This window comes from Hyperoodon ampullatus (genome assembly GCF_949752795.1).
Source record: "Hyperoodon ampullatus genome assembly, chromosome: 19".
NCBI classification, from domain to species: Eukaryota; Metazoa; Chordata; class Mammalia; order Artiodactyla; family Ziphiidae; genus Hyperoodon; species Hyperoodon ampullatus.
In genome coordinates, this window is record NC_136932.1 from 43288911 (window position 1) to 43302186 (window position 13276).

At 48.3% G+C, this 13276-nt stretch overlaps 1 protein-coding gene across 1 annotated transcript in view; it reads left to right on the plus strand.

Moving 5' to 3' along the window:
* The first annotated feature begins 200 nt into the window (after nt 1-200).
* PRPF8 (pre-mRNA processing factor 8) overlaps nt 201-13276 on the plus strand; it is a 37082-nt gene continuing 24006 nt past the window's right edge. Inside the window, exons 1-24 of the mRNA XM_079724981.1 lie at nt 201-214; nt 408-518; nt 1255-1423; nt 3745-3909; nt 3996-4214; nt 4361-4573; nt 5339-5464; nt 5560-5665; nt 6616-6806; nt 6937-7056; nt 7143-7332; nt 7466-7585; nt 7696-7830; nt 8179-8308; nt 8686-8882; nt 9011-9217; nt 9346-9509; nt 9650-9776; nt 9898-10090; nt 10365-10552; nt 10697-10935; nt 11162-11308; nt 11492-11702; nt 11899-12015. Coding sequence (XP_079581107.1) covers nt 419-518; nt 1255-1423; nt 3745-3909; nt 3996-4214; nt 4361-4573; nt 5339-5464; nt 5560-5665; nt 6616-6806; nt 6937-7056; nt 7143-7332; nt 7466-7585; nt 7696-7830; nt 8179-8308; nt 8686-8882; nt 9011-9217; nt 9346-9509; nt 9650-9776; nt 9898-10090; nt 10365-10552; nt 10697-10935; nt 11162-11308; nt 11492-11702; nt 11899-12015 — 3774 coding nt within the window. The 5' untranslated portion in view covers nt 201-214; nt 408-418. The remainder of the gene's footprint in view (nt 215-407; nt 519-1254; nt 1424-3744; nt 3910-3995; nt 4215-4360; nt 4574-5338; nt 5465-5559; nt 5666-6615; nt 6807-6936; nt 7057-7142; nt 7333-7465; nt 7586-7695; nt 7831-8178; nt 8309-8685; nt 8883-9010; nt 9218-9345; nt 9510-9649; nt 9777-9897; nt 10091-10364; nt 10553-10696; nt 10936-11161; nt 11309-11491; nt 11703-11898; nt 12016-13276) is intronic.

A 13276-nucleotide genomic window follows, 5' to 3' on the forward strand; every position in this document is an offset into this window, starting at 1 on the left:
GCGTCCAAATATTTCCGCCCATGGATCCGCCCCCTCCGGCACGAATCGCAATTCTAATTGGTGAGCTCTCTAATCCGTCTGAGCACGCCGGCGCCTATTGGGTCAACTGCTGAAACCGCGTCGCGCACTTCCGGGCTTTAGCAACGCGGAGCGGACGTCGGCTTGCCGCCATTGCCCTGCAGGGAAGCGGCTGTCTGTGTGAGGGGCTGTAGGGGTACGTGGCGGGCTTTAAGGGCCGGGCTGCGGGAGGCGCGGCTGGGGTCGAGCTGAACGGCCGGAGGGATCGGGCCGGGCTTGACGCACTCTGAGCGAGGCGGAACTGCAGGCCGTGGGTTTCGACGTGTTCCTGCTGCCCCTCTTGCGGGCCCGGGCCCTGTCGTTAATTTTTTTCTTTCGCTGCTCCCCAGATTCTCCGGGTATGGCCGGAGTATTTCCTTACCGAGGGCCGGGTAACCCGGTGCCTGGCCCTCTAGCCCCGCTGCCAGACTACATGTCGGAGGAGAAGCTTCAGGAGAAAGGTGAAGAAAGCGTGCGGGAGCGGCACCTGGGGGCGGGTGTGCGCGTGCGCGCAGCGGGTTTGGCCCCTTTCCCCGTTTTGGCAAGTGTCAAAACATTAGGTGTTAGTGCACTTATTGGCCCCCATTTATTTTTTACATCTAATCAAGTCTCTAAAACCATCTACTTAAAAAAAGTAAAAGCGTCTATTATTTGCAGGCACTGATCCAGACAATGAGGATACAATAGCGATACAGACAAAACCCCTTCCCTTACAGGGTTTAAGTTGCAGTGAGAGAGATGGACAGTAAAAAAAAACTTTAAGGGCTTCTCTGGTGGCGCAGTGGTTGAGAGTCCGCCTGCCGATGCAGGGGACACCGGTTCGTACCCCGGTCCGGGAAGATCCCACATGCCGCGGAGTGGCTGGGCCGGTGAGCCATGGCCGCTGAGCCTGCGCATCCGGAGCCTATGCTCCGCAACGGGAGAGGCCACAACAGTGAGAGAGGCCCGCGTACCGCAAAAAACAAAAACAAAAACAAAAAAAAACTTTAATTATGTTATGACAGAAATGCTAGGCAATGATAAATGTGATGAAGAAAAAAAATAAACCAGAGCGAGTAGACAAAAGAATTGTCAGGGAGTGCTTCTGCCGGGTGCCTGCCCTCTGTCATACATCCTGACAGGAGATTACCCTAGGGCAAGAAGCGGGGGTGGTTAGGCTAAGGGTGTGCAGTTCTTTAAACTGAGGTGTCCTTGTAGCCCGAAAATGGCAGCAATTGCAGGCCAAGCGCTATGCGGAAAAGCGGAAGTTTGGATTTGTGGATGCTCAAAAGGAAGACATGCCTCCAGAACATGTCAGGAAGATCATTCGAGACCATGGAGACATGACCAACAGGAAGTTTCGCCATGACAAAAGGGTGTACTTGGGGTAAGGAGCATGCTGGAAGTATTTCATTTGGAGTTTGGCCCCTTTCCCTTCTCCCTGTCTCTTACATTTCAGTCCTAGATAGCTGCTTTATCATTTTGGGACTTTAATGTTCGGTGACAGCTCATCTGAGTGGTTATCAAAGAAGGGAGAAAATCACTAGAATTTTGTCATAATTTCCAGATCTTCCAGTTTTGCTTTTTTTTTTTTTTTTTTAGGTAAATTAATCTTTATTGGAGTGTAGTTGATTTACAACGTTGTGTTCCTCCTGTACAGCAAAGTGAATCAGTTATACGTATATATATATATCCACTCTTTTTTAGATTCTTTTCCCTTATAGGTCATTACAGAGTATTAAGTGGAGTTCTGTACAGTAGATTCTTTTTTTTGTATTTTATTTTTAAATTTATTATGGTCGCGCCGGGTCTTAGTTGCAGCACACAGGATCTTTAGTTGCAGCACATGGGCTTCTTCTTAGCTGCGGCATGCAAACTCTTAGTTGCGGCATGCAAACTCTTAGTTGCGGCATGCCTGTAGGATCTATTTCCCTGACCAGGGGTCAAACCTGAGCCCCTGCGTTGGGAGCACAGTGTCTTACACACTGGACCAACAGGGGAGTCCCAACAGTAGGTTCTTATTAGTAATCTGTTTTATATATAGTAGTGTGTGTATGTCAATCCCAGTCTCCCAGTTTATCCCTCCCCCACTTCCTCTTTGGTAAGCATAAGTTTGTTTTCTACATCTGTGACTCTGTTTGTTTTGTAAATAAGTTCATTTGTACCACTATTTTTTAAGATTCTACATATAAGCGATATCATATGATATTTGTCTTTGACTTACTTCACTCAGTATGACAATCTCCATGTTGCTGCAAATGGCATTATTTCATTCTTTTTTATGGCTGAGTAATATTCCATGGTATAGATGTATCACATCTTTATCCATTCATCTGCCGATGGACATTTAGGTTGTTTCCATGTCCTGGCTATTGTAAATAGTGCAGCAGTGAGGATCAGGGTGCATGTATCTTTTCGAATTATGTTTTTCTTTGGATATATGCCCAGGAGTGGGATTGCTGGATTATATGGTAGCTCTGTTTTTAGTTTTTTAAGGAACCTCCATACTGTTTTCCATAGTGGCTGTACCAATTTACATTCCCACCAACAGTGCAGGAGAGTTCTCAGTTGTGTTCTTTATTGCCCTGATTTTTTTTCCTGATCTGGGACTGGAGCTTTTAATTTGTCCTGTTGATGCTTTGATAAGATGTCTCTATCTTTGAATAGGTTAAAGCCAAGAGCAGGACACCTGTACATTCCTGTTTCCTGTAATTCCTAAGTGACCAGAATCTTCAGGTTCGGGGGTAGTTAACTCCTGAGGTCTTTGTACTCTTGTTTTTCTGTGTCCCCAAGGTGGGTGAGTACAGCTACAAATGCCTTAGCAGATCCCTTTTCCATTTTTACACAAAAATGTTAGCCACCTGGGCTTCCCTGGTGGCGCAGTGGTTAAGAATCCACCTGCCAGTTCAGGGGACAAGGGTTCGATCCGTCGTCTGGGAAGATCCCACATGCCATGGAATAGCTAAACCCGTGCACCACAGCTACTGAGCCTGTGCTCTACAGCCCGCGAGCCGCAACTACTGAAGCCCACGTGCCTAGAACCTGTGCTCTGCAACAAGAGAAGCCACCGCAATGAGAAGCCCATGCACCTCAACGAAGAGGAGCCCCTGCTTGCTGCAACTAGAGAAAGCCCCCGCGCGGCAGCGAAGACCCAACGCAGCCAAGAATAAAATAAAATACAATAAAATAAATAAATAAATAAATAAATTAAATAATGTTAGCCACTTAATGAACTGGTCTAAGACAGCTGTGGAAGTTTTATTTCAAAAATATTTTTGAGATCTGTGCTGTGTGCCAGGAATATAGCAGTGAACAGGAAGTAATGGCCTTTCTGGAGCTTATAGCCTAGTGACATAATAGACAATGGTTAAAGTAAAGTGTGGTAAATAGTTTATTATTTTTTATGGAAAGCTACGGAGAGAATAGACTGTGAGGTAGCCTAAAAGCTGTCTGTTAAGGGAACAGCTGTTGATTTAGAGGGACTGAAACCCAGTATTGTGGGACAGTGATGTTTAAGAAGCAAAGTGGCACAGCTGGAGGTGGGGAGGCAGAGTTCCTGGTCACAGAGGGCCTGTGTACTAACTCTGGGGGTTTGGACTGTAAGACTGGTTTTCTGTGGAATGTGATACTGTGCTACCTTGTGGCTTCTCTGCATGGCACAGGTAGCAGAACACCTTGTCACTTCTAATCATCTTTCTGTTGTTGCAGTGCCCTAAAGTACATGCCCCATGCAGTCCTCAAACTCCTGGAGAACATGCCTATGCCTTGGGAGCAGATTCGGGATGTGCCTGTGCTGTACCACATCACTGGAGCCATTTCCTTTGTCAATGAGATTCCCTGGGTCATTGAACCTGTCTACATCTCCCAGTGGGGGTGAGAAGGGCTGGAACGTGGTGTGTGGTGGTGGTGGTTGTGGAGGCAGTGGGTAGAAACCGTTATGTGACATTGTCGACTTCCAGGTCAATGTGGATTATGATGCGTCGAGAAAAAAGAGACAGGAGGCATTTCAAGAGGATGCGTTTCCCCCCTTTTGATGATGAGGAGCCGCCTTTGGACTATGCTGATAACATCCTAGATGTTGAGCCACTGGAGGCAATTCAGCTAGAGCTGGACCCTGAGGAAGATGCCCCTGTGTTGGACTGGTTCTATGACCACCAGCCATTGAGGGACAGCCGGAAGTGAGTGATGGTTGGAGTTACCACTCCTGTGAGGGTTTTGGAACTCTGAGGGTTTTGGAACTCCAGAAGGGGTCCTGGGAGAGCAGTGGGTAGTATGGCTTGGCTAGCTAGTATATCTACCTGACACGGGCCTCTTTTTTCCCTAGGTATGTGAATGGTTCCACTTACCAACGCTGGCAGTTCACACTGCCTATGATGTCCACTCTCTACCGCCTGGCCAATCAGCTCCTGACAGACTTGGTAGATGACAATTACTTCTATCTGTTTGATCTGAAGGCCTTTTTTACCTCCAAGGCACTCAATATGGCCATTCCTGGAGGCCCCAAATTTGAGCCTCTTGTCCGAGACATCAACCTACAGTAAGTTGGAGAGAGTAGAGATTTTAGGCACCTTGGGTTAAACAAAATCAAGTCCTTTTTTTTTTTTAATTTACTTATTCATTCATTCATTCATTCATTCATTCATTGGCTGCATTGGGTCTTTGTTGCTGCACTGGGCTTTCTCTAATTGCGGCGAGCGGGGGCTACTCTTCGTTGCAGTGCACAGGCTTCTCACTGCGGTGGCTTCTCTTGTTGCGGAGCACGGACTCTAGGCTCACGGGCTTCAGTAGTTGCAGCCCACAGGCTCAGTAGTTGTGGCTCGTGGGCTCTAGAGCACAGGCTCAGTAGTTGTGGTGCACGGGCTTAGTTGTTCCACAGCATGTGGGATTTTCCTGGACCATGGCTCGAACCTGTGCCCCCTGCCTTGGCAGGCAGATTCTTTTTTTTTTTTTTTTTTTTTTTTTTTTTTTTTTTTTTTTTTTTTTTGCGTTACATGGGCCTCTCACTGTTGTGGCCTCTCCCGTTGCGGAGCACAGGCTCCGGACGCGCAGGCTCAATGGCCATGGCTCACGGGCCCAGCCGCTCCGCGGCATGTGGGATCTTCCCAGACCGGGGCATGAACCCGTGTCCCCTGCATCGGCAGGCGGACTCTCAACCACTGCGCCACCAGGGAAGCCCGGCAGGCAGATTCTTAACCACTGCAGCACCGGGGAAGCCCCATAAAATCTCATCTTGATCTTTAAGATCCCATTGTAGTTTCCAAACTGCCCAACTAGTCTGCTCATCTTTGATTTTGCACCCTAGGGATGAAGACTGGAATGAATTCAATGATATTAACAAGATCATCATCCGGCAGCCCATCCGCACTGAGTATAAGATTGCTTTTCCGTACTTGTACAACAACCTTCCACACCACGTCCACCTCACCTGGTGAGAGAGCTAGAACCCAGCTGGGGGGAAGGAGAGGTGGGCGTTTAGGTTGGGCCAGGGCAGGAGAACCTTGGCTGACTCTTCTTTCATTTTAGGTACCACACTCCTAATGTTGTGTTCATCAAAACAGAGGATCCTGATTTGCCAGCTTTCTACTTTGATCCTTTGATCAACCCAATTTCCCATAGGCACTCTGTCAAGGTGAGAGGAAGGGACGTTTGACCTCAGCTCTTCAAGAGAGACTTCCTGTCCAGGCAGAAGCATTACTAGATAAAAATTCAGCTAGAGGGAGACATGTTTTCCATCCTTAAGTGTTCCCCTCTAGCTGTAAGCTAACGTGAGAGTTTGGCACTTGGCTCAGACCAAGTTATTGGTATTAACTTGTTTCTATGATTATCCATTTGGGTTTTATCATTTCTCTTCTGGGACTCTTTGTGGTCTTATTCTGGTCTGTTTCCAATGTGTTCTTTTTTTTTTTTTTTTTTAATCCTTTATTGAGCTGTAATTCACTACCACACATTCACCCATTTAAAGTGGATAATTCGGTGGTTTTTCGTTTATTCACAGACTTGTGCAACCATCACCACAGTTAATTTTAGAACATTTTCATTTCCTCAAAGAGAAACCCTGCACCCATTAGTAGTCACTCTCTTTCCCTTGAATCTTCCTTGCCTAGGTAACTGCTAATCTGCTTTCTGTCACTGTAGATTTGCCTATTTTGGACATTTCATATAAATGGAATCATACAGTATGTGGTCTTTTGTGGCTGGGTCTTAACACTTAGCATAATGTTTTTGATGTTGATCCACGTTCCATTACGTTCTTAACATGAACAGATCTCTTTCCCCAAGCCCAGTTTTTGGAGCTTGGACAGGAGGTGATTGCAGTATTCACCTCTTCTGGTATTGGGGGGTCCTCTAGGAGACCTTTTGCTGGTGAGCCAGTTGGGGTGTGAGGAGTGCTGCTTGCTTTCCTGGTTGGCCCTGCCTTGTTCTCTGCTGCCTTGGCCCTTCAGGACTTCTCTTGTCAGGCACCTCAGTTTCCATGGCAGATGTAGCCACTGTACTTGGCCCCAGAGAGTTTCCCTCTGATCCCAAGTGTCTGCCCAGATCAGCGGGAGCTAAATAAACCCTCGGGGGTTCTTCTTTCAGAGTCAGGAACCATTGCCAGATGACGACGAGGAGTTTGAGCTCCCAGAGTTTGTGGAGCCCTTCTTGAAAGACACACCTCTCTACACAGACAATACAGCCAATGGCATTGCCCTGCTTTGGGCCCCACGGCCCTTCAACCTACGCTCTGGTCGCACCCGCCGGGCCCTAGACATTCCCCTTGTCAAGAACTGGTAAGGCTTCTACCTGGGGGGATAGTAGTGGATGTACAGGAGGAAAGACTCCAGCTGGGTGGGCGTGCAGCCTTTAGCAGAGCGGCTGGAAGGAGAGATGGGCTGAGCTCTGGTGGGCTTGTTTTTTCAGGTATCGGGAGCATTGTCCTGCTGGGCAGCCTGTGAAAGTGAGGGTTTCCTACCAGAAGCTGCTTAAGTACTATGTGCTGAATGCCCTGAAGCACCGGCCCCCTAAAGCACAAAAGAAGAGGTGAGGTGCCCTAGCCCCCCTACTCAGACTTTTTCCGTTCCAGAGATAATCAGGAGTCTAACTCTCACTCCTTATTCCCACCCCAGGTATCTGTTCCGTTCTTTCAAAGCCACCAAATTCTTTCAGTCTACAAAGCTGGACTGGGTGGAGGTGGGGCTACAGGTTTGCCGCCAGGGCTACAACATGCTCAACCTTCTCATTCACCGTAAGAATCTCAACTATCTGCACCTGGACTACAACTTCAACCTCAAGCCTGTCAAGACGCTCACCACCAAGGTACCTGCATTGGACCTTAGGGGTCTCCTGGGCTGAGGGATAGACTGGCTTTGCTCTGGCCTCTAAGGAGGGCATACATCCAGTCCAGACTATTGCTGACAAATGTTGTTTCTGTCCTTGGCCTCTTTTCCAGGAACGAAAGAAATCTCGTTTTGGGAATGCTTTCCATCTGTGTCGAGAGGTTCTGCGCTTAACTAAGCTGGTGGTGGACAGCCATGTGCAGTATCGGTTGGGCAATGTGGATGCCTTCCAGGTGAGGCTAGGAATTCCCAGTCCTGGCTCCAGGTGGGGAAGCTGGGTGAAGCCTGGGCTGATCGTGGATCTGGCTCTAGCTTAAAGCCTGATGGGGCAATTGTGTTGCAGCTGGCAGATGGATTGCAGTATATCTTTGCCCACGTGGGGCAGCTGACGGGCATGTACCGGTACAAATATAAGCTGATGCGGCAGATTCGCATGTGCAAGGACCTGAAGCATCTCATCTATTACCGCTTCAACACGGTAGGACCCTGCCCTCGTATATTCATGTTCTCAGATCCATCTTAATTTTTACATCTAGTCAGGACTCTTTCCAGGCACCTGTTTGGAGAGAGGCTTTGAGTGTTTCATTACTGCCCTCATCTTGTGAATCTCAACACTTCCCCTCAAAGCCCACTTTTAGGTCTAAATAGAGAATCTCAGTGACTGGTTTCTTCATTTACTCCATTTTAGATATGGAGGTCTCAAGAGTTTTCCCATTTTTTCCCTTAACTGCCACACATGTGCTCTTTGCCCCACCTCTGCCCAATTTTCTGTTGTTGTCTGAATGAATTGCTAACTTGTATTCTTGACTTCTGCTTGGAATCCTAGGGCCCTGTAGGGAAGGGCCCTGGCTGTGGTTTCTGGGCTGCTGGCTGGCGGGTCTGGCTGTTTTTCATGCGTGGCATCACCCCTTTGCTGGAGCGATGGCTGGGTAACCTCCTGGCCCGGCAGTTTGAAGGTAAGTGGTTTTCTCCGTGTCCAGCTTCTCCCATTATCACTTCAAGGGTAGATCATGTGTGTTCCTGTTCTGTCCCTTGACCTTGTTCGAGACTGAGAATCCCTTCCTGTTGGATTGCCTCTAAGACCCAGTCTCCAGTGAGTCTGACCTCATATTCTGGGTCTTGGGCTTCGCTTTGGGGCCTTGAGGCTATCGAGCATTTACAGGATGGAAATTCCTCAGAAGCGTAGTTCTGAATATCTGGCGTATCTTGTCTTGCATGTGCTGGGCTTTGTTTATACTTACTGATTTCATTATAACCATGGTAAGCAACAGCATGAAGGTAGAGACGCTTATTAGGAGCAACAAATCTTGCTTTTACTCACTTTCACTTCTAGGCCGACACTCAAAGGGGGTGGCAAAGACCGTAACCAAGCAGCGAGTGGAGTCACATTTTGACCTTGAGCTTCGGGCAGCTGTGATGCATGACATTCTGGACATGATGCCTGAGGGGATCAAACAGAACAAGGCCCGGACAATCCTGCAGCACCTCAGTGAAGCCTGGCGCTGCTGGAAGGCCAATATTCCCTGGAAGGTGGGCGTCTCCCCAACTCCGAGGAGGCATAGACATCATCTTCCTGGGCTCAGGATTACCACTTCTGGAATGTCTTAGGGGGCCATGTTGCTCCCATCACTTTCTCATTGTGCCTTTTGCACTTCTAGGTCCCTGGTTTGCCAACCCCTATAGAGAATATGATCCTTCGATACGTGAAGGCCAAGGCTGACTGGTGGACCAACACTGCGCACTACAACCGAGAACGGATCCGCCGTGGGGCCACTGTAGACAAGACTGTTTGCAAAAAGAACCTGGGACGCCTCACTCGGCTCTACCTGAAGGCAGAACAAGAGCGGCAGCACAACTACCTAAAGGTTGGGCAGAGTAGGCTGGGCTTGGTGTGTGGGGGTGGGCAGGAGGGTGGACTGCAAAGTTGGGACCATACCTTGCCCTGGTGGGATTGGGCTATGGTGGGAAGCTAATTCTCATGTCCACCTTGCAGGACGGGCCTTACATCACAGCAGAAGAAGCGGTGGCAGTGTATACCACCACTGTGCATTGGCTGGAAAGCCGTAGGTTCTCACCCATCCCATTCCCCCCACTCTCCTACAAGCACGACACCAAGTTGCTCATCTTGGCCTTGGAGCGGCTCAAGGAAGCTTACAGGTGAGAAGTAGAGTAGACAGGCTCCTGTGGGGAGGTGAAGGGGGGAGAATGGCATCATCGTCAGAGTCCAAAGAAAGAAGGCCTTTCTGGAGATGGCTTCCTCTTGGTTTTCCCTTTCACCTTTACTCTCGCCTTATTAGTGTGAAGTCTCGGTTAAACCAGTCGCAGAGGGAGGAGCTAGGTCTGATCGAGCAAGCCTATGACAACCCCCACGAGGCATTGTCCCGCATCAAGCGTCACCTCCTCACACAGAGAGCCTTTAAAGAAGTGAGTCAGATACCCCCCCCCACATTTTCCTTTGGCTTTGTGATTCATTCGTGGCACCCAGGGTGGCAGGTTGCCTCAGATGATTGGTGGGTTGGTGTGAGCCAGCTTCCTTGTCCCACAGGTGGGCATTGAGTTCATGGATCTCTATAGCCACCTGGTGCCAGTGTATGATGTGGAGCCACTGGAGAAGATAACTGATGCCTACCTGGACCAGTACCTGTGGTATGAAGCTGACAAGCGCCGCCTTTTCCCACCCTGGATCAAGCCTGCTGACACAGAACCACCTCCTCTGCTTGTTTACAAGTGGTGCCAAGGTAAAACTTTTCTGGGATTGCCCTTGAGGAAGGGAGATGAATTAAGTTCTGTGGGAAAATTCTCATCCAGTCAGCATAATTAGTTTACTCTCTTGGTGCATGGTACCCAGGAAACGGTGTTGATGTTACGTTGAGCACAGCTGACTCTCCTAGCAATACAGATGAATGAATAGAGTGGTTGTGTGATCGGGTTATGAATGTGAAAGCTCCTGCAGGCACTAGTTCTGAAAGGGAATTTCTAACCTGCTGGAGACCTGTGTTTCCTACTCCTCAGGCATCAATAACCTGCAGGACGTGTGGGAGACAAGTGAGGGCGAGTGCAACGTCATGCTGGAGTCCCGATTTGAGAAGATGTATGAGAAGATAGATTTGACCCTGCTTAATCGGCTGCTGCGCCTCATCGTGGACCACAACATAGCCGACTACATGACGGCCAAGAACAATGTCGTCATCAACTACAAGGTGTGTCTTGGGGGCAGGGTGGCAAGGAATTGGGGGATGGGTGGTTGGCCCACTGAGTTGGGATTTGCTGGGGGGAGGGCAAAAGAGGATGGGCCCCGAGAAGCCTGGGACTTGGCCATGGTTAAGAGTTGTCTTTCTTTCTAGGACATGAACCATACGAATTCGTATGGGATCATTAGAGGCCTGCAGTTTGCCTCATTCATCGTACAGTACTATGGCTTGGTTATGGATTTGCTTGTGTTGGGATTGCACCGGGCCAGTGAGATGGCTGGGCCCCCTCAGATGCCAAACGATTTTCTCAGTTTCCAAGACATAGCCACTGAGGCTGCCCACCCCATCCGTCTCTTCTGCAGATACATCGATCGCATCCATATTTTTTTCAGGTGAGGGCTTGCCTGGATTCTTATCCTTGCAGGGTGTTGAGGTATATGCCCAGCTTCTGGAAGCAGCTCTTGTACCTTAGTTGACTTGCTGCTGGGTTGGGGCTCTAAAATGGGATGAAGTCCTGTGAGTAGGGTGCAGGTTGGGGGTGGCCCCCGTCTGTGGAGCTGTAGGCCTCATGAGATCCCAGTGTACTTGGCCGTCAGCAACGCACCTTGTCTGGTGTAGGTTCACAGCAGATGAGGCTCGGGACCTGATCCAGCGTTACCTGACAGAGCACCCTGACCCCAACAATGAAAACATCGTTGGCTATAATAACAAGAAATGCTGGCCCCGAGACGCCCGCATGCGCCTCATGAAGCATGATGTCAACTTGTGAGTCTAAGTTGGGGCTGTGGGAGCTGGAATCAACCTGAGGGACCCAGAGGACAATTAGAGGGGATTTATAAGGTGGTGTCCTGGGTGGGAGGGTGTACTCTGTTGGGATATCATCAGTCTGGCCTTTGAAGGGAAGTTCCTTCTAGGAGACGGATGTGACCCTGTGTTCTCTGTGGGCAGGGGTCGGGCAGTGTTCTGGGACATCAAGAACCGTCTGCCACGCTCAGTGACTACAGTTCAGTGGGAGAACAGCTTCGTGTCCGTGTACAGTAAGGACAACCCCAACCTGCTGTTCAACATGTGTGGTTTTGAGTGCCGCATCCTGCCTAAATGCCGCACCAGCTATGAGGAGTTCACCCACAAGGATGGGGTCTGGAACCTACAGAATGAGGTACAGCCTGGAGCGGGACCAGGGGGTAGTAGGAGTAGCATTACCATGCCTGTACATCCTGCGTAGGTGGGGGTGAGGTATACTGCGCACCTTTTCATTGTCAGTCGGTTGAGCTCTGTTGGGAGGGTAGGGCTCAGTGGTGTTTCTTGTTCCTGTGGCAGTTCCAGAGATAGTTAACCTTGACCTTATGGTTTAGGTTACTAAGGAGCGAACAGCTCAGTGTTTCCTGCGTGTGGATGATGAGTCAATGCAGCGCTTCCACAACCGTGTGCGTCAAATTCTGATGGCCTCTGGCTCCACCACCTTCACCAAGGTACGTACAGCAGTAGTGTCCTTTGTCTGTCTCACATCCCTTTCAGCTCTTCCCTCCTTTGCTCTCCTTTCTTCCCAACTGTGTCCAGTGTACTAGTCTCCATGCTTTATGGTACAACAGCTTAGAGTGTCAAATCACCTCACAGTTGTTTCCTGAGAATTCCCTGTAGGAACTCTACAGCCTACTTCTGTGTAGTTGTGATGATTCTAAGTTAAGGTAAGGGTAGAAATTGGATTTTTAAATTTGAACAAAAATCACCATTTTTGCATTGTCCCCAGGCTTGTTATCCAGGTCATACAGTTCATCTTTTGACCCGTCACATAATGTGCATGTTAAAAAGCAAGTATAATGAGCTATATCTCAGTGTTTATTTCCCCTTCAGTTGTTTCCAAAGGCCCAGCCGAAGGCAGCTGGAATTGAAAAAGAGTAATCTGAGGATTTGTTAACTGTGTGTGCTTAAGTTTCTGCAAGGTTTAAAAAGTCGCCTTGCTCTTTTCCTGCTGCCTTTCCATTCCACTAATGGGGCACATGAATGTCCTGGCTGATACTCTCAAGAGCATCAGTAATGCCAAAAGGAGAGGGAAGTGCTAGGTTATTATTAGGTTGTGTTCCAAAGTCACTGTCCAGTTTCTAACTGTAATAATGAGGCAGGGTTACACGGGTGAATTTGAAATCATTGATGATCACAGAGCGGGCAAAACTGAATTTCACAGGCAAGTTAAACAAGTGTAGTGATGTGATCAGCCCCAGGTTTGCTGTGCAACTCAAAGATCTAGAAAAATGGCAGAATATTCTGCTCTTGCCCCATCAGTTTGGTTTCATTGTACTGACAACTCAGCTGGCATTGTGGACCACAAAGAAGCAAGACATAAAAATACACAGGGGGTGTTCTTTTTCTAGGAACGTAGTACATACATAGAAATAAAATGCCTCAGTGGATTAAAAAATGCGTCATCCTGGTTTCTCTTAGAATAACTCTTAGCTGTAGCATTTTCTCTCCTTCTGGCCTTCATATCCCTTTAAATATGCAGCATATAAAGAAGGTTTCCAATTTTTTAGTAATAGTTCTGTTAAGGATACATTTTTTTAATCTTAATATTCCTTACCTAAAGTCCCTCATGATACATTTTTGAGTATAGTGCAGGGAAAAAGTGTTTGTCTTTTTAGGTTGGTGTATATCGTCCAAGAGTCAGATAACAGCAATTGTGTAACTCATTCATTCCATTTGTGTTTGTTGATAGCCACTGTGTTCCAGACGCTA